This window comes from Urtica dioica, chromosome 8 (assembly GCF_054948205.1).
Source record: "Urtica dioica subsp. dioica isolate 48M chromosome 8, U.dioica_male_clone48M_v1_H2, whole genome shotgun sequence".
NCBI lineage: Eukaryota > Viridiplantae > Streptophyta > Magnoliopsida > Rosales > Urticaceae > Urtica > Urtica dioica.
Window position 1 is genome coordinate 1,912,425 of NC_142763.1, and position 23,934 is coordinate 1,936,358.

General features: G+C 35.0%; 5 protein-coding genes and 1 pseudogene across 6 annotated transcripts; 4 read left to right on the plus strand and 2 right to left on the minus strand.

The window, feature by feature from the left end:
• Positions 1–1,671: 1,671 nt before the first annotated feature.
• LOC149387122 (RING-H2 finger protein ATL54-like) lies at positions 1,672–2,400 on the plus strand. The gene has a single exon (XM_089621627.1). It carries the CDS (start codon positions 1,672–1,674, stop codon positions 2,287–2,289), a length of 618 nt encoding a protein of 205 aa, XP_089477753.1. The 3' UTR covers positions 2,290–2,400.
• A 1,916-nt stretch (positions 2,401–4,316) lies between these two features.
• Positions 4,317–5,996, plus strand: LOC149387123 (E3 ubiquitin-protein ligase RING1-like). Its single transcript, XM_089624771.1, has 2 exons — positions 4,317–4,510; positions 4,604–5,996. Exon 2 carries the CDS (start codon positions 4,623–4,625, stop codon positions 5,583–5,585), a length of 963 nt encoding a protein of 320 aa, XP_089480897.1. The 5' UTR covers positions 4,317–4,510; positions 4,604–4,622; the 3' UTR covers positions 5,586–5,996.
• On the plus strand, positions 5,947–6,934 carry LOC149387124 (leucine-rich repeat extensin-like protein 1 pseudogene; annotated as a pseudogene).
• Positions 6,935–7,327: 393 nt separating this feature from the next.
• LOC149387125 (uncharacterized) lies at positions 7,328–8,655 on the plus strand. The gene has a single exon (XM_089624250.1). The coding sequence runs from the start codon at positions 7,534–7,536 to the stop codon at positions 8,392–8,394; it is 861 nt and encodes a 286-aa protein (XP_089480376.1). The 5' UTR covers positions 7,328–7,533; the 3' UTR covers positions 8,395–8,655.
• Positions 8,656–9,580: 925 nt separating this feature from the next.
• Positions 9,581–11,967, minus strand: LOC149387126 (Tetratricopeptide repeat (TPR)-like superfamily protein). The gene is made up of 3 exons (XM_089621498.1): positions 11,837–11,967; positions 11,436–11,733; positions 9,581–10,705 (listed from the first exon to the last, which is right to left on the minus strand). Exons 1-3 carry the CDS (start codon positions 11,872–11,874, stop codon positions 9,791–9,793), a joined length of 1,251 nt encoding a protein of 416 aa, XP_089477624.1. The 5' UTR covers positions 11,875–11,967; the 3' UTR covers positions 9,581–9,790.
• A 1,811-nt stretch (positions 11,968–13,778) lies between these two features.
• Positions 13,779–23,902, minus strand: LOC149387127 (beta-amyrin synthase-like). Of its 2 annotated transcripts, none has more exons than XM_089622018.1 (17): positions 23,823–23,902; positions 23,519–23,729; positions 22,313–22,471; positions 22,109–22,198; positions 21,573–21,773; positions 19,312–19,387; positions 19,053–19,219; positions 18,779–18,970; positions 17,749–17,862; positions 17,410–17,535; positions 17,212–17,334; positions 17,018–17,116; positions 16,850–16,906; positions 16,246–16,436; positions 15,985–16,162; positions 14,683–14,847; positions 13,779–14,120 (listed from the first exon to the last, which is right to left on the minus strand). In XM_089622018.1, the coding sequence occupies exons 2-17, from the start codon at positions 23,726–23,728 to the stop codon at positions 14,016–14,018; spliced, it is 2,253 nt and encodes a 750-aa protein (XP_089478144.1). In that variant the 5' UTR covers position 23,729; positions 23,823–23,902; the 3' UTR covers positions 13,779–14,015. The 2 variants fall into 2 exon arrangements, with proteins under 2 accessions (XP_089478144.1, XP_089478143.1); XM_089622017.1 differs by having other exon boundaries at positions 22,313–22,498.
• Between the last annotated feature and the right edge of the window lie 32 nt (positions 23,903–23,934).

The following is a 23,934-nucleotide window of genomic DNA, read 5'->3' on the forward strand; positions in this document are numbered from 1 at the left end:
TCCGCTCTTTGTATGCTTTTTATATATAATATATTTGCGTTTTTTCTTCTTATTTTCTTCTAAAGCAAATGAAGGGCTTAATGTCGTTTCACATATATGGACTTTACGTGTGGGAATTAATGGCTTTTTGATTTGGATAAAAGCACTTAAAATGTTGCAAACATCGTGAAGTGTGAAAGCACGCAAAAGCAAATGACGTGGCTATCTTGCTTTGTACTCGGTCACAAACAATCTTCCACGCCAAGTCCACCTAAAATTACAAGACAAAAGCCTTATTTTATATCGCTTGCAAGTTTATATTTCGTTTAACGGTTTTATGCCTCCACACACTTGCTTGTTTGTTCGACTTTTTTTTAGTCCTATGGTGAGCCTAAAACGAATTATTTGTTGCTATTTTTGTTGAATTACTTTTTATTTTTTGGATGAACACCAATTGGAATTAATGTATCAGAAATATTCTTCACATAATGATTGAGATTTGATAGATTTACAATCGAGATAATTTTTTTTTCTTCTGAACATTAAACAGAATTTAGTATTTTAGTTTTTTTTTAGAGTAGCCAATATATTTAAATCCCATCTTTAAAACATATAATTTCGTCCCATTCCCTATGTATTAAACCAAAGGTAGCTGGGCCAGGGCCTAAACCAAATAAATCAAGGGATCATCTCAGCCGCGTATACCAACTGATTTGTGAACATTGCCTATCATACGGACTTTTGAAACTTAATCCTACAGATATGAACCAAACTTCCCTAAAAACAACATTTGAACCAAGCTTTTAATCTTATAAAATAAAGATCATACGGTTATTTTTTCTTACAATAGAGCAGGAGTTTATTTTTTTTGTTACTCTCAATAAAATGTTTATATAGTTTTTTTTTTACATATTTTATTATTATTTAGAGGGAGCTAGTGTCTATAGGGTGTTTCATCTCCCTTCAATTTTTTTCTAATACTTTTTACCTATTTATTTTTTTAAAAAAATAATTTCTATTTTTTCTTAAACATTTGTAAATTAGGCCCCTAAATTTTTCTTACACATAAGCACACTTGATTTACATTTCCACATTTATGGTTTTATACTTCATTTAGCTTTTTTCTCTAAATAGTTTTATCTAGAATAAGTTTCATTTACAATTTCAAATAAAAAAAACTCCGTATTTGGGGAAGTTTTTCATAAACTAGTCTTATTATATAATTAAAAAAAAAAAAAAAAAAACCGTACATGGAGAAATTCCCCAATGTTTAGCTCCCACTAATTAAATCACTCATGGGTCCGGGGGGGCAGAAGTTACAATCAATAACTTGTAATTCAAACGTCATCAAGGAAGCGTTGACTTTTGTTAAACAAACAATAATAATAATAAAATAAACCATAACCATACGAGCAGTAAGAGCACAACTAAAACCAAATGAAATTGAATTAGTCACAAGTCATAACGGAACTTCGTCAAAACCACGCCTTAATTTCACATTACTTCATCTCCTAATTTCCTCTCACACACACTCAATGATCACATCAAACCCATAGATGATAACTATAAACTAATAATCAGAGGCCTTTCACAGTTTATCTTTTCTCTACAGATCAGTACTAGTTTCGCTTCCCGTCGAACTGAACAGGTTTTCAAGAACTAGTAACAGACGGACACGTCACACGAGACACCATGGAACTATTATTTCAAAACAGAAAAGTACTAATCTTCCAAGATAAGTTCGTCCTAATAAGGGCTGAAAACGTGACAACATCGTGTTTTCCTTTCTGCTTCGGTTCGGAAGATTACTGCCGGAATAAATGCCAAGTTCTCTATCTATCGCCGCCGCCGCCGCCACCGGCGATGGCTAGTCAGTCCAACGAAGTTTCGAATAATCTGGCCCTAATCCTGACGATCACTTTTCTCTCCCTGGGTTTCTTTTGTGTCTGTGCCTACGCACTATATTCCAAGTACAAAGAAATCCGCTTATTAAGAACAATCCATAACCCTAACCCTAGCAACGACCGGGATTTGGATGATCGCGGCACGGTTGAGCGCCACGTGTGGTACGTCCACACGGCGGGGATCGACCCATCGACGATCGCCTCGATCACGGCCGTGAAGTATCGGAGAGACGATAATCTCGTCGAAAGCACGGACTGTTCAGTCTGTCTGAGCGAGTTTCAGGAAGACGAGGCTCTGAGGCTTTTGCCTCAATGCAGCCACGCTTTCCACGTGGCATGCATCGACACGTGGCTCCGATCCAATGCCATTTGTCCCATGTGCCGTACCGCGGTGTTTTTAATATAATTTTAATTTTTATAATGTACTCTTGTGACTCCCTTTCCATTATTGTATTTGTTATTCTGTTTTAATTTGTTGAATAAGTATAAGTACAAGATTAATACGAAGTGGGGATTATTATAGTGATGTTAATATTATTCACAATAGAATATCACAAGAAAATTCTATTTCTTCTCTCCTCGCCGTAAGTAGATATTTCGTGCGTACGTAAAAATTTCCATTCTTTTTCTCTCCGCCGATTCCATATCTCTCCTCGCCGAACTCCTTCTCTCTCAAGCTCTCTTCGCCAATTTCATCACCGGCCTAGAGAATCTTGTAGTTTCGCCGCCCGCGGTACGTGGCGAATCCCGAAGACTGTCCTCCGAGAGAATTTCGAAGGCCGTCCAAAGTTTTCTCTCGGTGCCGTCCTTCATCGACCGTGTACGTATGTGTGAAATGTGTGAGTATCTGAAATTTCAATTCTCGCTGGAATTTCAATTCGGTGTTCCTGTGTGAAAATCAGTGTGTCTTGTATCTAAAATTTGTGTGTGTATGTGTGTGTTTTTTCTATCTCTCTCTCTCTCTCTCTGGAATTTGAATTTGGTGTGTTGAATTGGCGAGTTACTGTGTGTGTGTTAATAGGTGTATGTGTTTGTCTCTCTGATGTGTGGAATTTGAATTTTGGTGTGTGAGTGTGTGTGTGAATTGCTGAATCAGTGTGTTTGAAGCTGTGTGTAGGATTGATTTTGATATCCTTCACATCTCTGGTGTTAATGCGCGATAGAATATTCAGTTCGGCTTTTGTCACGCAAAGATTTTTGCACGACATATATTTATTTTCTGCGACAGAAATATCTGTGGGGCAAAACGTTGACTTTTGTAGTGTGGGTTCCGATCCTTTATATAGTAACAAAATATTTTATTTTTGTTTTAACACTTATGTTATTGTGTATAAAAAGTATTTTTGACACACAAATTATATTTTGTTATTCATGATATTTTATTTCTATTAAATTTTTTATTATTTTGATTAAAAGTGTATTTTTGAATTAAATATTAATTAATTTTTTTTAATGAACTTAGTTTGAGTTTTTTGAGGCCTAATTTAGGTCATTTTCAAGTCCGGTTTCTGACAGCCAAGCAAAACTATGGCTCATACCATCAAGCACGGCCCAATCAAGGCCTTCAAAAAAGTTCAATCCGGGCTTGGCACGGGCCCGAATTAAGCCCGGTTCGGGCCTAACCCTTTGTATAGTATAAAAATATTTTATTTTTGTTTAAAACGTATGTTAGTAGAATAAGTGTTTTTAAAATATAAATAAAACTTTATTACTCATAATATGTTTTTCTATTATAAGTTTTGGTATTTTGATTAAAAGTGTATATTGAGTTTGTTGAGGCCCAATTTAGATCATTTTCAAGTCCGAACCCAACTCTCGGCTCCGAAGATCGAGAGGCTGACCCTGAGTTGGACATAAAGTCGTATTCTTTAGGCCCGGCCCGGCCGGCTCTCCGATATAAAGGTTTGGGTTAGGTTTGACCCTCTCTTGTACTTCTGATTGCAGTGGTGGTCCTGGGAGTGACGGTGCTGCGAAAGATCCGCGAGTGGTCAGAGCTCGTGGCAGATCTGAAGTGGAAGACCTTCCTTCGGAGGCTGAGTCGGAACATCCAGGAGTGAAAAATTCTAGGACGATCCTATTTGACGACGACAATCATAGGGTCCATAAGCTGGAATTGTTGACAATATTGGTCAATAGTGCTACTTAAAAAAAAAAAAAATATATATATATATATATATTTAATCATGTATGAATTTGAGTATTTATTATGCTAGAGATGGCTGGACCAGGTTCAAGCCCGAATAAGTTGATCATATCAACCGTCACCTACACCAATTTATTTCCTACTAATTAATTAAATCACTTATAATAGCCATATCCACAAGCTTACAAAAAGTTGTAAGTCAAACGTCAACAAGAAAAGTCGATTTTTGTGAAACAAATAATAATAAAATAAACCATAACCACACAAACCAAATCAAATTGAATTAGTACAAGTCATGACTCATAAACCACGCCTTTCACATATTTCTACATCTCCTCATTTCCTCGCACACACTCAAAGATCACGTCTCTCTCTCTCTCTCAAGTCTCAACAACCACAAACCAACATCTCTGATCTATTCTCAGAGACGGCTCTGTAATTGAACAGACAGATGATCATCATCAACGAATAATAATCAGACCTGGTAAGTTAAATATTTGCCCCTCTGCATATGAATCTCCTTTTCCATGTCGAACTGAGAAAAAAAAAGCTGTTTTTTTTTTTTTTAATTTTATAGTCACAGTAAAGTAGACACCATGGAATTATTCCAGAGCAGAAAATTTCTGATAATCAAAGGTGAGTTATTCCGAAAAGTTCTAAACGAGACAACACTATATCTGTGCGACAATTCGGTATATTGCTGCTCGGAAAAATGCAACTCGGTTTACGAAAATCCATCTCCGCCGCCGCCGGCGGTGCTGATTCATCACTCCCACCAAGTATCGACTTTCCTGACCGGAACGATCACTCTCATCTCCGTGACCTTCTTCTTGGTCTGTGTCTACGTGCTATATTCCAAGTACCAATCAAACCGCTCCAGAAGAGCCAACCCTAACCCTAGCCCAAACCCTAACCCTACCCCTAGCGACAACGACGGCGACGATCGCGGCACGGTGGAGCACCACGTGTGGTACATCCGGACGGTGGGGATCGACCCGGCGGCGATCGCCTCGATCACGGCCGTCAAGTATCGGAAAGGCGAGAGTCTCGTCGAGAGCACAGACTGTTCTGTCTGTCTGAGCGAGTTCGAAGAAGGCGAGGCTCTGAGGCTGTTGCCGAAATGCAGCCACGCCTTCCACGTGGCGTGCATAGACACGTGGCTCCGGTCCCACACCAGCTGTCCCATGTGCCGCGCTCCGGTGGTGGTCGTTCCGCCGGAGGAAGAGCCGCGGCCGCCGACAGAAGTGGCTTCGGAGGCGACGGAAAACGGCGACGGAGAGAGAAGCGCCGACGAGACAGTTGTTCGCGTGGTAGAGCCTAGTCGGAGATCGGTTTCTCTGGGTTGCTTGGAGGACAAGGAACTTGAAATTATCAACAAGTTGAGGGGTGGCATTAGTCTTGGGAAGAGACTCCAAAGGATGAGATCGGGAAATTTTTCTGCTTCTTCGTCGTCTTCATCGTCGTCGTCGATGAAACGGTCAAGTTCTTGCAATGGGAAGTTTGTTATGTGCCGTCCGATTCGAGTCACGGATTCGATTCTTCCGTTGAGGAGCGTTTGATATCAGAGGATGTGTGTTAGCGGCTCTGTTTTGGTGGGTGAGAGAAGAAGATGAAGAAGAAGAAGGTAAAAATCTACTCAATAAGGTGAAACCTGAGAGATTTTTATGACATGTTATAGTTTTATTCGAGCTGGATCAAAAGAGGATTTAGCAGAGTAGATTAGAAAAATGGCTGTTCCTTAATTATAAAAACTTTTGTTTGCAAGTGAAACTCTGTTCTGTTTTGCTCTGATATGTGAGTACTGTGATTATATAGTAAAAAAAAAAAACATATAATACTGTGGTTATTGTTCGATTATATTAGAGACTACAAAGTGTGAAATATGTAGTAATTCTGGTATGATTTTGATGATGTAATGCAATGTTGGTAAGTGAATCAAACTTATCTGTGAAGTCCTATCTATCATTGCACTTGAACTCTCCCATTTGTTATTAAGTTTCATTTTATATCTGTTTCTCTCTCACTCACTCAGTCCTTGAATCTCTCAACTGACGGTTTCGAATTCATCGTCGCCGTAGAGAATTTGGAGCGAAGCAGAGGAGAAATGAAAAAGATTAAGGGGCTGTTTGGTAACGTTTTTATTTTTTGTTTTTTGTTTTTAAAAATAAAAAAGTGACCGTTAGGCAAAAAAACGTGTTTGACAAAGTCATTTTTGTTTTTTGTTTTAAAAAATAGGGGAGAGAATAAAACAAAAACTGGAGAATAAAAAAAACTTGTTTTCAAAATTTTTAAAAACAAAAACTCTCGATCGTCTCTTTATTTTCTTAAACGAAAACAAAAACAGATCTTGGTCGCCGATCCGCAGAACTTCACCGCCACGTGGACCGGTCCTTCGGTCTGTTCCTACACCGGAGTCTTCTGCGCTCCGTCGCCGTGGAACCCTAAACTCCGAGTGGTCGCCGGAATCGATCTGAACCACGGAGACATCGCCGGCTACCTCCCGTCGGAGCTCGGCCTCCTCACCGACCTCTCTCTCTTCCACGTCAACTCGAACCGCTTCTGCGGCGTCGTTCCGGAGTCTTTCCGGCGACTGAAACTCCTCCACGAGCTGGATCTCTCGAACAACCGATTCGCCGGCGGATTTCCATCGCCGGTGCTGTTCCTCCCTCGCCTGAAGTTCCTCGACCTCCGATTCAACGAGCTCGAAGGTCCGGTGCCTCCGAAGCTCTTCGACCGCCCGATGGACGTGATCTTCCTGAACGACAACCGGTTCCGCCTCGGAATTCCGGCGAATCTCGGAAACTCGCCGGTCTCCGTGCTCGTCCTGGCGAACAACGATCTCGGCGGCTGTCTTCCCCGGAGCATCGGGAAAATGATTACCAAACATGTTTTTATTTTTTATTTTTAAAAATAAAAAACAAAAACATGACTACCAAACATGTTTTTATTATTTAAAAATTAGAAAACAAAACAAAACATAATTTTTATTTTTAAAAACAAAAAACAAAAATGTTACCGGACATGCCCTAAGAGAACGTGATGAGAAGGCAGGGCTTTTAGCTCGGTCATTCCAAGGGTAGAATCGTCCTAGTTTTTAATGAAGTCGGATTCGTGGAAGTTGCAACAAAGTCATGAGTCAAACGTCAACCACAGCAAACATTGACTTTTGTCAATAAACAAATAATAAAATTAAAATATAGCATAACCACACCAGTACACAACTAAACCAAATCAAAGTGAATTAGTCATAACCCACGCCTTTCACGTATTTCCTGATAATTTATACAATCATAAGACATAATCCACGCCCTTCACATATCTCCTCTCGCGCACTTGAATATCACATTATAATCTCTCTCTCTCTAGATCTCTCTCTCTCTCAAGATGATAATCATCAACTAATAACCACACCTGGTGAGTTTAATCTTTTCTCTATATACCGATTTTTGTTCCCACGTGGAACTGAATAAAGGTTTATGAACAGTTACAGTCAGTACAAAAGACACCATGGATTTATACCGAAACAGAAAATTACAAGTCATCAAAGACGAGGAACAGTGTTTCCCTTTCTGTGACGATGATCCCCTATTCAGAATTAATTTATCTCCGCCGCCGCCGTTTCGGCGGCCGTGGTATCCACCGCCGGCGACTCGCGTCTCCAGCGATTCGACGGCTTTTGTGATCCTAGCGATCACTTTTGTCTCCCTGGGTCTCTTCATCCTTGCCATCGCACTATATTTCAAGTACAAGCAAAGCCGTTCCACAGGAACCACAAACCCTAACCCTAATAGAGGGACCCACATCCGGAGGACGGGGATCGACCCGGCCGCGATCGCCACCATCGTGGCTGTGAAGTATCAGAAACACGGCGGTTTCGTCAAAACCGCGGACTGTTCGGTCTGCCTAAGCGAGTTCGAAGAAGGCGAGGCTCTGAGGCTGTTGCCGAAATGCAGGCACGCCTTCCACGTGGCGTGCATCGACACGTGGCTTCTATCGCACACCAATTGTCCCATGTGTCGCGCTCCGGTGATTCTTCCGCCGGAGGAGGATCCATGGCCGCCGGTGGTTGCGGCGAATGAGAACCACGGCGGCGAGAGCAGCAGCGGAGGCTCTGAAGAGACGGTTTGTAACAGGGTGGTAGAGCCTTGTCGGAGATCAGTTTCTCTCGGTTGCTTGGAAGCCAAGGAACTGGAAACGATCATGAAGTTGAGGGGTCATAATAGTAATAGTAATAATGTTGGGAAGAAACTCAGAAGGATGAGATCGGAAAATGTTTCTTCTTCTTCTTCATCGTCGTGGTCAGTGAAAAGGTCGAGTTCATGCAATGGGAAGTTTGTTTTGTGCAGTCCGATTCGAGTCATGGAGTAAGTTCTTGCATTGAGAAGCGTTTTGATATCAGAGATTGAGTGTTAGTGTTCTGTTTTAGTGTGGGAGTGAAGAAGAAGCTAAATATCGACTCAGGAGGAATACTCAATAAAGTGAAACCTGATAGATTCTGATCATTAGTTCTTACACGAGGTGGATCAATAGGAGATTCAGCTGAGTTTAGTAGAAAAAGCTTACTTTTTAATTATTGAATACTTTTGATGTAATATAATGTTGGTAAATAAATCGAACAAGATATTCCATGTGGGGTCTTTCTCTTGTTTGAGCGAGGTTGCGAGCAGGAAAAATAGCAACGATATTCCACGTGTTTAATCTGAAGGCGCAATTTATTTTCTCCGTTTTCGTAAATATAAGACATGTTCTTTCAGTTTAATATAAATAACAAATATCTTCTACAAAAATATGTTATTTTGCAAATATCACCCATTTCGTTTATTTTTTACAAAAATAAAAGTTGAACTTCTCAAAATACCCTTTATAAAATAAATATTTATTTACTATTAAAAAAAAAATCAAAATATCATCGCTAACAATCGCTAACCGTCGCAAGCTATCACCAAAAAATTGGAAAAGAGCAACAAATACTACAAAAAAAGCCGTCGTTGCTCTTTTCCATTTTTATTGCGATAGTTTGCAATGGTTAACAACATTTTGCGATAGATAACGACAATTTGCGATGAAATTCATCATTTGTTCAACGATATGATAAAAAATTAAAAAAATAGTTAAAAATCATCGTAGATCGTCAAAAATCATCGGAGATATTCAAAAGTGGTAAAATAGAGAGTTAGAGAAATAGGAGTGAAAATTGTGTCGAGATGTATTTTTGTTCAAAAATGGGCCAAAAGTCTAATTTGAGATATTTTGAACATTAAAAGGTGTAGTTAAGATATTTTGTTAATTTTTAGGTCTAGAAAGTGAAATCTCTATGAAAACTTAAGTTTTGTGATATAATAAATTTTTGTTAAATTTTAAGTAAATATCCACGAGATTTTATTAATAGAGTAAAAAAACATTAATAGTTGTAAATATATGGTTAATAATTGTAAATAACTATGGAACTTTAATAACATAAATAAAATGCTAAACACGTTCCAACAATTGTCACATCCATAATGACTATTTATTTAATGAAATATGTATTGGTTTACTCAGGCTGTAGCCGATATCACCGAGGCTGTAGCCGATATCCAGGTAAAAATGTAAAATCATAGTATCGGCGATGATGGTGTATCGTTTAACACACGTACAAATTAGAAACGTAATGAAGGTGTAATAATAAATAAATAAAAAATCCAAAAATTAGAAAAACATGAAACGCCAAGTAAAAACCTCGCAAATTTTATTAGCCACTTATCATGTTCAACCTCCAAAAAAATTATAACTCGGGACTGTCCGTCGGGTCAGATTTCTTCTGAATCAGAAGCAAATGAAAGTCCTTGGCTTTCTCTGTCAACCCGATATCAGCAAAGGTTTTCAAAAGCCTCCCACACGCAGAGACACTGAAAGGCGTGACCGCCGATTGCTTCCACTGGTCGATAATCTCCCCAACTTCCTTCAAATGCCCGGAAATCAGATACGAAGAGAGAACGCAAACGTAGTTCCTGCTCGTCATCTTTTGCCCGGTCATCCTCAACGACTTCCATATCTGGTCAACCCGCTCTTTGTTCCCGAGACCCGCGTGTAGAATCACCAAAAAGTCGTACGTAATCCATTCCCTCTGACTAATAACACCCTTCCCGGCGGAAACAACCGAATTGGTGGAGTCGGAGTTCACGAGACTATTCGTCGCGATATATACATTCGCGAGATCGATGTATCTCGTCCAATTCTCGTCGAGGCTCGGGTCGGACCTCATTTCGTCCAAGACCCGCTTGGCTTCGTCGATTCTCATCGTTGCGGCGCACGAGCTTATCCACAGATTGTAGGTGAATAGATCCGGCGAGACCCTCTTCTGTCTGAGCTCTTCGACGATCGGATAGACCTTTTCGACCTGTCCAACCGAGACGTACATTGTCATCATCTCGTTGTAGGCGATCGCGGAGAACGAGATCTCCGGCGAGTCCTTTGTGGCCTCGAAAAGCCTCTCGGCCTTTTCGATCATCTTGGCCGCCGCGTAGCAGTGGAGAAGAGCGGTGCAGGTTTCGGTGCTCTTCGCTGAGTCGGGGAGAGCTTCGAAGTATCGCTCGGCCGCGTCGATTCCGAAGACTTTCGTCATAAGGTCGATGCGGACCGCGTAGTCTGAGGCCGATAGATCAAACTCGTTGTCGTGGCCGACCATCCACTCGGATATCTGAAAAGATTGGATGGCACGGAAAACACGATTCACTACAATGAAACTGATAAGAACTAATCTCTTCCTCCCAGATTCTCTTACAGTTATCATGATCCTCTTCTCTGCTAATTGTTATAATTATCTATAAATCCAAGTATCTAACAGATATATGCCAACAAGTTTCCTTTTCTTGAGCTAATGGTTCAATAAACTCAGCTATGTCAGAGTGAGCTTAATGAGGAAAGCTCATTAGAGATTGACTCACAGCATGTTATACCTAGCCCCATCATAAAATTTCAAGAAAAAGCTGATATCTTTTAGGACAATTAGAGAAACATATAACGCAATTAATCAGCAATTCGAAAGAAAGCCTCTATCTTTTTAGCACACGACTCCGTTAAATTCAATGAGACACAAATCTGGGATGTTTTAAGGAATACAGAACATCTCTTCTCTGCACATTCATTTTAACTTGCTTTCGGAAACCTAAGTCTCTCCGTTATTTAGAACTGGTGTCTATACAAATAAAAAGGCTCTATTTTTTTTTTAAAGCTCATGAATCATCGCAAGCTTTTTTCAGACCCGGAATCAAATTCAACTTTGTGGTTGACCAAAATCATCAGACTTTGAAAGGCGCGTTGCTTTCCTTCATTCAATTGACACGGAAAATGAAAAATACAAACTTTCTTGGTGACCTAAACATTGAACTGAAAAGAAGGACTGAAAAAGAAGAGTATCAATGTAATACCTCGAGAGCGTGCTTGAAACGATGTGATTTTCTAAGGTCCGTGGAAATCTGACGAAGCTCTGACAAATTAATTTGATTTCCTTCGCCGACCCATCTCTGAAGAACATTGATGACGCTCCGCTTCGGAAGCCTGAGGCTAAAGATTCTGCTTTTCAGGTCATCCTTTTCCACCAAATCTTCCTCCGAATCGCTCCTCGCAGAACCGGACGAGAGCCGCCGAGAGGAATTGCATTTTCCGGGAAATGAAATCGGCCGAGTAAGAGGATCTTCCGTTAACGAAGCGAATGCCTTCAATCTCCTGAAAAAAATGAAAGAGAGAAAAAAAAAAAAAAAAAAAGAAGCTTTGAAACTTAAAATTTATTTAGTCGTCGCGGAACAAGAAAGTTAGGGGTTCAATTTACCGTGTGAGAGTCTGAAAGATCGAGCGAGAAGCTATCATTTTGTGGGGTTTGTGTGTTCTTTCCTCTTCTTCTTCTTCTTCTTCTTCTTCTTCTTCTTCTGCGTTTTAGTTTTAGCTTAATTGTTCTTGCCACTGGACTAAAGAAATTTTGTAATTTCTAATGGAATTACTGGGAGAAAATAAAAAATAAAAAAAGGGAAAGAAAATGACAATATATGCTTTATGTTTAGGTGAAATTTCGAGTTAATTTTTTGTTTTAAAAAATGTCGAGTTTATATCTCGTTTAATTAAAATGACAAAATTATATACTAACTAGTTGTGTCACAATATTTATTTTATTGATATTAATTTTGATATTTATATCTTAACCACATTTTACCATTATTCACTCGCACCTCATCACTTTATATGTAATTTATCATAATAAATAATTAAAAAAACAACGATTTTTTAAATCCGAAATATCGTAGAAAACAAACAAAAAAAGATAAAATAGACATTAAAAAATCATCAAAATTACAAATAAATTTTGACTTTGAAATCAAAATCGTAATTTGAAAAGTATGAATTTTATTAGTCTATTTTTATTTATTTATTACGATAAATTGCCATGAGCTTTGAACAGTTTTTTCATATAGGAGATTTTGATGTGGGAGGGGGACATCATCAATACCGGTTCGAGATGGGTAGCTATGGATCGATGGAGATTCTTGACGAGAAATGGACTCCTCACCCTCATCTTTTCTCGCTCTTCATTCGATCATCGTTGATGGCCAAGTTAACAAATGACAAAGATGGGGAACTGAACTGAATATAAAGATTTGATGAGAGTCATGTTCATGGGGGAGGATGCCAACGGCCATGACCATCGTGAACATTTCCTCGATGAAACGGACAAGCATAGATGGCACTATATAGATGATGGAAAATACTTGGTCCGTAGTGGATATCGAGTCCTATGGAGAATAATGAAAACGACTAATGCCCGATGATTCGACTACAATAGATGAGCGGAAGAAATTGTGTTCTCTCTGTCTGCCATTGTTATGGCTTGGAAGCTGGATCACGGGGATGACCACACACTCATCGTCCCTGTCGCTGGAGTTTGTTTGAGACCACAATCCATACCATTTGGGGCTGCCGGAAGATGAATGAAGAGTGGATATTATCAGTCATTCAGTTAATACTTCTTAATGTATAAAATTCCTACATACTTTGTTATAATACTAATGACTTTACTTTTGATAACATATATATATATATATATATATATATATATATATTTTTTTTTTTAACTTTGCTCGAGTGGCAAGCCCGCTTGAGGTGATCTCCGATGTGAAAGCGATGGTCACGGATAAAACTATTTCTTGTTCCTTGTTGAAGTTTAAGATTACTTTAAAATTTGTGATTAAATTTTCAATGTGATAAATTGTATTTATATAAATGTTATATGATGTAAAATGAGCTATTCTAGTCAATTTACGAGTGCAAATACTGGATATTTATCAAATATTTACTAAAGGTTGATTAAATAGCAATCTAAAAGTGTAAATATGGTTAGTTTGCTAATTATTCAGGTTGAACATGTTAATTTGATAAAATGTTTATGATAATATTTTTTAACAAAAAAAAATAGTTATTCTCGTTAAATTTGTAAAATAAATTAAAATATATTCAAAACGGTTTAAGTCAAACTAAATCCACCGGTTCAAGTCCGTCTATAACCGTTTGGCCTGATTTGATTTACTTTTATAAACAGTCTGGACTGTCTCAATTTTTTCAACCGTTTCGAAGACTGGTTTGAAACTGAGCTAGACGAGTAGACGGTAGATGTTTTAATACTAATTCCTTATTTATTTATTTTACGGATAAACGCCTCTATTTCTATTTTATAGTGAAGTTTCTGATCCATTTTTGCAGATTTGAGTTGAAATGGGATTTTTATTGAAAACCTCTCCGAACAAAGCAGTCCGAAGAACGACAATCAAGATACAGACAGTAATAGCATATTTGTTTTCAGAAGCTAGCATAGTAGATGATATGCAACAAATTGAATCTCAAATTAACGATCATATTCATACACCAAACCAAAGTACCCCTTTTTCATGACACAATCCAGTGAAAAAGTTACAGATAAAAACAGAAAGATGCACTTGAGAAAGCATATTTATTTAGCGTTATTACATGCAATGCTTGTTGTAAATGGCGAGAGCCCACAACGGGAAAGTAGTTCTATACATTGGATAATGGGCCAAGCAGTTCGTGCCGAAAGCCCCTGTTGCTTCCTGCTCAAAATTGTAAATATCACTAATACCGTATTTGAACAAGGACTTCCGAGAATATTTTTAGTCTTTTCAAACCCTCCATAAATATCTCATTTTTACTTTTAAGTTGATTTTACCCTAAATGAATCTATAAACGTGAAAAATAAATTAATTAAAACTGTAAACAGTAAAAAATAAGTAATAAATAAATTGTGAATAATAAATATATATTGTGGAGAATTAAGTTTGAAAAAAGTACTTCTGTATTTTTCTTTTTAAAAAAAGTTGCTACAATTGATTACCCTCATCAAATCATTTAGACATAGAATACATATTTATTCCATATATTTTCCCTTAATTCGGTGCATTATTGTTTGACAAGAGGGGCTAGCTTAGCCGGTAAAGAATCTCATGGTAATCGCTATTTTCAGTTAAACGTGACCAAAACTAATATGCTCTATGGAAAGAGAAAAAATCAAATCAGGCATCGACAAAATGAAGCAACACAAAATGCGATTTTACAAATAATAATAAAATTAGGATATTACGCCAAAGAAACGGAAGAACAATAAAGAATAAATACCTGTTGTGGGAAATCTCCGTTTTCCATCTGAGAATTAATAAGAAGTTTGGCGGCACGATGAAGCGGGGTCGGGTCTCTTTTGGCTTGTCCAGCGTGCATCAGACCTAACATACCCCATGATGTCTGCACCAAATTTGATCTATTTCCGGACAGCGCTACATATTTCTACAGAGGAAATGACAACATAAATACCTAACTTTTTTTTTTTTTTTCATTTTGATACACTTAAATACCTAATTTTTAATCCAGCAAAAATACCTACTGTTTACAATCAATAGCACCATTATTGGTACTCAGTCTGTTAAATCCAAACGGAAAAAGACGTGGACAGATGAAATGTGGGATATATATAAAAATAAAGAGATGGATTCAAGTCTGTGAAAAAAGAAAAAATAATATCATTTTATCAGGACCGGCTAGGGGGGAGGGCAAATTGGGCAATTGCCCAATGCCCCCCTTTCAAAAAGGCCCTTTTTTAAATTTAAAAATTATTATTATCTAAATAAATACATTTAATTTTTATTACTTAATTTATAAAAAAAATACAGTAATGTGAATTGTTTTCTATAGTAAAGGTAATTCAATTAATTAGTTACCAATTCTTTTAATTTTAAAAGTATAAGATATTTAATCATGTATGAATACCATAGTGCATAATAAATGTACAGACTATGTTATAATGTTAATACATTTTTCTTTTCTATTTCTCACATACACTTAAAGTAAAATATATTATTATAATTATGTTTCTGACGATTATTGTACAATCTAATATGTATAATAATATTTAATACTTCTTTCTTTGTACTCTAAACTGTAGAAAATATAATTTAAATGCTATGTATCTACTATTAGTTTATATTTATATTTTTTAAATAATATTAATTTATATGGTATTATATAGGGTTCGTTAGGAAAATAGACAACTTAATTAAACATTTGATATTAATAAATAACCAATGTTTGTTAAATCTTAGGTAAATAACCACTTTCATATATTTACAAACGTAAATCTTAAGTAAATAGCCACTGTCATATATTAAGTCACGTCATCATTTATGGCTATTTACCTAAGATTTACGAAATGTTGGTTATTTAGCAATATCAAACGTTTAAATTGGCTATTTTTCTAAATTTTTTGTATTGTACAAGTATTATAAAAAATTAAATGTAGCTTCAAATTAATTCCAATATACCATTAAAAAAAAAAAAAAATCTGTTGACTATAAAATATATAAAGGCCTAAATTTTTTTATCGCCCAAGGCTTCCGAATTACTTGAGCCGGGTCTGCATTGTATTACCTTGGTTGGGCAGGAAAGGAAACTCTCTCCCCACCCACCATCAGGATGCTGTGTTGTCAACAGAAATTCCACTGCTTTGCGAACAGTTTCACTATTTTCAAGGGTCTTGTTACCAGCCTCTAGTCCTTTTAGGGCAAAGAATGTGGCAAATATGAAGCAAACACCCCAATTCCCATACCTGTTTATATTTACGTACAAAAATTAAGTAACAACACTTAATATCTATTGTGAATCAGTGTATATATATACTAATATACGCACCATGAACCATCAGTGTTTTGTTTGCTTTGAATATAGTGGACAGCTTTGGTTATAAAACTGTCGATCTCGTTTTCTCTGTGCCCTGGAAGTGTTCTCTTAAGCATTGCTAGAGCCTGGATTGATGACGATGTACATTCTACGTAGTCGTGTTCCACAACAACGTTTTCAAGAAACTCCACGGGGTTGAATAGCTGAATGGTGTAAATATCATTTACTTTCATCAATTAATTAAGTAAAATTATGTAGGTGATCAAGAAATATTTTGTCTTCATTTGTAATCTGATCTGTATTTTATATGCAGATATTTGTAAATTTCATGATATCATCAAACACGCGATGTTTTTAGTACTTTAAAAAACCAATCCAAGCTTTGAAAAGAAAAGAAAAAATTCTTAGTTTAAATAACACTCAAATGACTAATTATCTGTACTACATAATTAGAATCTTTTTTCCATAAAACTATTTTGAGACATCTCTATTTTTTATCATTACGATGGTAAGACCCCTGACTATTTTTATATTAAAAAAAAACGATTGATTATTTATTAGTTTTATTGCTCATGAAATTAAAAACATTTATTCCTTTTTATAGCGTATTTCTTACTTCCAACCAGGTATTTGCATTGGCAGGCTCCCAAGCTGCTACCCCACCACTCTTGCTCTGGGAGTTGTATCCAAATATTAATATCAGATATCAAATAAATATCTTAATTAATTTTAGAATATTGGTTAGAAATCAAAGTCATAATATAACGTACAAAAATAAACTCACCTGCAATGAAAGTATAATATTTACAGCATCATAGAGTCTGTCACTCTCTAACGTTTCACCAACAAGTTCCGGTGGTAAAAGCGACAGTAACAGGCAGCACTGGAAGATGAATATAATTTATTCTTAAATGAATGTGTAAATAATATTTTTATTATATAAAAACTCATCAAGGTTAGAAATTATTGACAATGTACCTTTAAACCCTCAGCAGTGCAATCAGACACTTGCCAACCCTGATCCTGATCGCTATAAGGCCACGCTCCTTTGGAGATGTGGCGATACATGGATTTGAAATAGCCACTAGGGTTTTCTTTGACCTTTTTGTAGCTAAACTTGTTCAGGAAGAAAGTCTTTTATATATATGCTATATATTAATATAATTTGATTCAAACCTGAGATCTTTTAATGAAGTCGTGACTTTTGGCTAGTACTTGACCAATTTCATCATCGATGTTGAGGTCAGAAGCAATTATAGCTTGGACTGCAAAAGCTGAATCCCACAGTTGGCTACCACAACTCTGCAAATCATTGCAATACATTATCACCCAAAAGCTATGTAATATTGCTTAATTCGACTATTTTTTTAATAAAATGAAATTTAAATTATTTAAAAAAAAAACTATGGGTTATTGAACTACTGATTTAATTGTTCTTAAAAAAATATACGTAAAAAAAATTGAGGGAGAGTTTATGGCACATTAAAAAAAATTATTAATAATGCACTATATAACTTGAATCTTCATTCCATCTTCAGCAATCCAAATGTAATCCGGGATTCTTGCAAGATGTTTTTTGTAACATTCTCCATTTGGTTCTTCAACCCAACAAGAAAGCATACTCAAAGCCTGTATATTCATATATAAATATATGAGCCATTAGATATATAATCATATTTACACGTATGAATTGTTATTTAGTCAATCTTTAATTAGTTTTTATAGTAAATAATTAGATCCCATTATTTACACGCGTTAAATGACTAATACGTCCAATAAGAACCACAAATGGTCTACAAACAGCTCAGAAAGAACGGAGCCCTAGAGCATCTTTAATGGTTTATTGCTTAACAAATTTAGGGATTTGCTTGTAAATATTAGAAATGCTTAGCTAGTTGCTTATCCATTGTTTTACATATTGACTATTGATTTGGCTAAGCAAATTAGCTCTATAGAGCTAGTTGCTTAACTATTTAGCTGTAGAAAAATCTATGTGGCAAATAGAGCTAATACATTTAGCTAAACCATTAAAGATGCTCTTACTGGCCCCCCATCAAGTCAGTGAAAGACCAAAGCGTCTCTGTAAAAAAGGACGAACAATGAAAACTCCGTACGTCATCGAAAAGAGGGGGAATAAAAGAGCGAGGATCAGCCAAGCAGTGAGCCAAACTATTCTTTAGGAATAGATGGTATCTAGATTCAAATTGGGAATTTTTTAAGATAGCTATTTATCTACTAGAATTGTATTTTGGTTTATGTTTTTTTTTTTGGGTATTTAAAACTTATGAACATAATATTAAGATGGAAGGTTGTGGCTATTTAGATTGGAATGTTACTAAACGAAATTCGAATGAAAAGACAATCCCACTTGATGAAATGTCATATTTGTGATTATTTATCTAATATTTACGGAAGATTAGCTAAACAGCAATTCCGAAAGTATAAATAAGCTAGTTTCCTAATTTTTTGTAAATATATATTATATTGTGATAATTAACTACCTTAAAACAATAAACAATTTTTTTTAGTATATATATGGCATCACCTTCTCAAAACAGGCAATGGTAATATATCGGCTATTCTCATCTTCATAATGGATGTGCTTCATTGCCAGCTGAAGAGCCTTTTCTCTCATTAATTTGTTTAAAGGCCATCGGCTAAGGAAAGGTTCAACGCATGTGTAGAAGCTACCCCAAATAAACTCTTGTATCCAAGGACGATGATGATAGTGATCCGCCTGAAATATATATCAATAACTACTACGGGAATTTTAATTTATATAACATAAGTCAAACTAATGGGCCAAATGTTATATTGACCTTAGCACAAAGATGTCGTGTTTTGGCCCAATTTATTTCATGGTAAGGCTGAGTATGGAGTTCCTCTCTGAGTTGAAGAATGAGAGGTGTGATTTTACCGACAAATCTCTTTCCATACAAATATGACATTGGCATGTAAACCAATCGCGAATAGCACCATATTTTAGCTGCATTTATAACTCAACAGAAAACTAATTAATATTAGGATTATGGTAGCTTAAACATTAGCTAGGTCTTTGTAAATCAAGTAGAAACGAACCTGGCAAGTAAGAAGGAAGCAGCCAAAGTTCTGGAGGCATTGGATCACATCCGTCCCAATCCAAAACTCCAAGAATCTAAAAAAAAGAAATTCAGTTACTTGACACTAATTCAATTAAGAAATGACTAAAGTTTCAGCTTTTTAATAGAATTATCATATTTACATATTTTTAAGTAGGTTTTGTTTTTTACGTTTTACTATATAATTAATATTTTTAATTATTATTTAAACAAAGTATCGTCAAATTTCCTTTTCAAAATTTTATTTGCAGCTTTATTTGGAATTCATTTCAACAATTTTTTTAAAATAAATTATTTCTAAAATAGTTTTTAAAAAATCATTCGAGTTTGTTTCAGAAGTCTTAATTTTGATTTAATTTGGTTCCTCTTTTTAGCTAATATCAGTTTCTTTGTTTAATAACAAATCAGCATGAGTTTAAGAGTGTGTTTGGTTGGCGGTAGTTCTCATTAATGTATTAAAGTAATCACATTTCAAAGAATCTAAAATTACATAGTTCGGTCGTAAAATGTAATCTTTTAAAAAGATTCTTGAGAATGTTATCATCTATATGGTTTTTTTTATTACTGGGTAAATTTTTACAAGAGGCCGAATATATTGACCTACACGAACCATACAAAAAAATAAAAGAGATAATAATATAATTATATTTCATTGTATATTGAAATAACAAAGAAAAAGTCATGAGAAACGTAAAAAGAGATAATAATATAATCAAAACTCAATTGATTATCAACGTCGATTGCTAATCAAATATTTATGTGGTTAGATTATTTCTCCAAGTACTTAATAAATCACTAGAAGATTCTGTAGTCTATCTTCGCAAATGAGGAATGGAAAAGCTGTGTGGTTTTTGATAATAGGTTTTTATTTATATGAGCCCAAGGGTTAGTGACGTAATATTTTACCAAAATACCTAACGATTAACACATTAATTAGATGTTGGCAATTTGAAAGCCGCTTATTTAGTGCTATTAGGATTACCCAATTTTAAGATAATCTGGTTATCTAGGTAATCACATTCTCGAAAATCATTTTTAACATTAATTACGAAATAAGGCAATCTAAAGATAACCGAAAATGTGATTAACATTTACTCCATACCAACACACCCTAATAAGCATAATTTTTCATTTATTATACCACAACAATAAAAGGAAGTGTTTATCAATGAAACTATTTGTTTACTAATTATTCGTTACAAAGAGCCATTACTATGTTTACTAATAAGCATAGTATTTATTATCTGTTTTATGAACGAAATTATTTTATTTTTTAAGACGAAATCAACAATCAATAAAAATGCATAACATATTTACAACAAACCTGCCTATTTAATTATTAAAATGTGAGAGTGACTAGTTAATTTAATCATTATAAAATGTAAGCTATTTTGTCATGAACCAAACTTAACTTAAGATGACTATTTTACTTTATTTAAAAAAAATCATATTCTTTATATATAAATGTGTGTGTATGTATATATATATATATATATATATATATATATATATATATATATATAAATTTGAATTTGAAATGAAATCTCTCAAGTACTTAGTGGGCTAAAAAGTATTTTTTATTTATTTGTTTTACTAATTATTTGACTGGCTTCTATTGTTATTTTATTTTGAGTGATAATGTGTAAATTAATTAGCTAGCTCTTATTGTTATTTAAATATTAAAATTGTAATCAAGAAATTTTTATATAAATACAATTCTCAATGGATACTAAAGTTAATAATCGCATTTTTTTAGAAGTGGCACATGATTTAGTACAATGATTTTAAGCGATAAATCATCCAACTATAAGAGGGCATGCATTTTTGCAGCTCAGAGAGCTCGAACCCAAGACCTCTTAATTGAGGTATGTGTGAGATTATCATTAGACCAAACTAGCTACCACAATAATCACAGTTTTATAAATTAAATAAATGTCTTGTTCTCTCTCTCATCATAAAGTAAAAAAAATGCATAATTTTGATATAGACCTCTATTTTTAACAAATTTGTACTAATGCAATATTTCTACAGATAGTTATTTTAACACCAACGAAGATCGATTTCTCAAACGTGATATATTTTATATTCCGCGGTTGATAAAAGATAAACTATTTACGAATTTTAAAAGAGAAAGAAATTAATCATTTATTTAATTTTAAAAATTTATGTCTATTTTTTTAAGATGGACCCTCAAATTAGATTTATACCCACTTAACCCAATTTTAATAATGTATGCTATACCGAAAGCAAAGTCTTTCCCCAGGAAGGTATGTATGTTACACCACCATGATCAAGAATCCACTTTCTTGCTCTGGCACAGTTGTTTTCTGGACCGTCGTTTCTCGGTCCTTCTCCGAGGATTCGAAGGCAAACGTAATTCAAAGCCGATCCAAACATTGTGCTTTCGCCTTCAATGTGCAATCCCCATCCACCATCCTCATTCTGACTCATACATTCAACATCACACACAAATAATATATATGAAATACATGATTATAGTCAGTGACGGAGTCAGTATAGGCCCAGTAGAGGCTTAAGCCCCCCCTCAATTTTTTTTTTTGCACTTTTCGCCCATTTAAAAAAAAATTATATTTTTTTCCCTTGAAAATTTATACTTTTGGCCCAATTTTTATAAATTTTTTACAATCAAGCCCCCCTGAATTTTTTTTTTCAAATTAGCCCCCTGATGGGCTTTTTTGGCTCCGTTACTGATTATAGTAAAAGCAGATATATATATATATATATATATATATATATATATATATATATATATTTACCTGATGATTGTATATATAACGAAGAATTTCCTTCCGATGTTCCATACTAAATATGGCATTCAGATGCCCTGTAATGTATAGACTCATAACCTGCATGCATATATCTCCCAAATTTTAACAGTGTTTGAGGTTTATATATATAAAAAAAATGTGTATAACTTGGTTATATGGGCAGATAATAAACAAACTGTGAAATGTACTGACGAGAGGAGGTGCGAGGAACAACGGGCCTACATTTTCGGAGGGCCAATGGCCATCGCGGGATTGCAAGGCGGAAATGTAACGAACAGATCTCTTTACGGCATTTGTTGCCTTTTCATGTGTGATCTCCTCATCGTCCTCAATCCTAACCCTCGGAATTGTCTGTTTGAACTTTTTCTCATCTAAGAACTGTAAATTATATTGATCACATTTTATAGAAGAAGGAAAAAAAAATGTATATAAGTTCAATAAATTTTGAATCCATTACCTAGACTAAAATACTAAAAGAGAGAGCGTAGAACCCTAAAGAGTAATTTTTTTTTTTTTAAGAGAAAGAATAAACTTTTTGTCAAAAAATTTGTTGACACGTACTTGAGCAACTATTACAGTAGTAATTTACAAATGCTAAGCATAATTTGAAGTGATAGTGACACATGAATATTATAATTTGCATGCATCATGTACATGTGATCATTGCTTCAGAGTATCAGTGACTTATAAAGAATTTACGCTTAATATTTTTTACATTTCTTAATGTTATTTCACAGTATAAATTTTTATTTTTCAATAGTAATTCATATCCATAATCTGGAATAGATGTCAAAATTTAATTTAGCAATTAATGCTAATGATTTTTTTTTCATATTTTTTATTTTATTTTTTAACACTGTTTCTCAAATTTTGTTTTCGGTAGAAATGAAATATATTTATTTAAAATTTATACTCTTCTTCTTCTTCTTCTTCTTCTTCTTCTTCTTCTTCTTCTTCTTCTTCTTCTTCTTCATTTCTCACATATTCTCTACCTTAACCATTTTTCTAAATAAAATGAAACTGTTAGCCACTTTTATTCTCTTAATAAAAATATAGATCTCCATAGCAGTAACTTTTTTAATTTGATAAATTTGTGAAAGATTTCATTATGAATAATTAAATAGAAGTAAAAGCATAACAAATTATTAACTATATATATTTTCACTCTTGAATCTATTTGTAACATCTATCTATTATTTCATATTAATAATAGCTACTTTATTATGCCAATTTTGGTATAAAAAAAAGGGCATGTTATGTCCAATCGTCCAAAACCCCTGAAAATGTCAAGCCACATAATTAGATTCTAAATTCCTTATAACTCATTATAAACACATAAGTAAGACTAAGCTTGAATCAATAATAATGCTCTTAATTAATATTATACTAAATTTTTACCTGCATCCGCCAAAGGAGGTCGCTGCTAGGTTTGACAAGGTGTCGGAGTGTAGAGTAACGAAGCCGAGCCTCTTCCACGACAGTTCGCTCTTCCGGGGTACCCGCCTCGAGATCAAATTCCCATATCTGCCTTCCCACAAACTTGTTTGTGCTGAATATATGAGGATCGTCATTATTATTCTCTCCCTTGCCTATCTTTAATCTCCACATCCTTTCACAAATATTGAACAAATTATATTAATAATATAGATTAATTCATAAGAATTGAGAAACGTAAATCAAATTAAGGGAAAATAATTCTTACTTTGATAGAGAGCTACACTTTCAGGCGTACATGTAGATTGAGGAAGATTTTTAGTGAATGGTAGAGATATTATGTACGTAGAAGTGATATATATATATTTCCACTTGGCTCC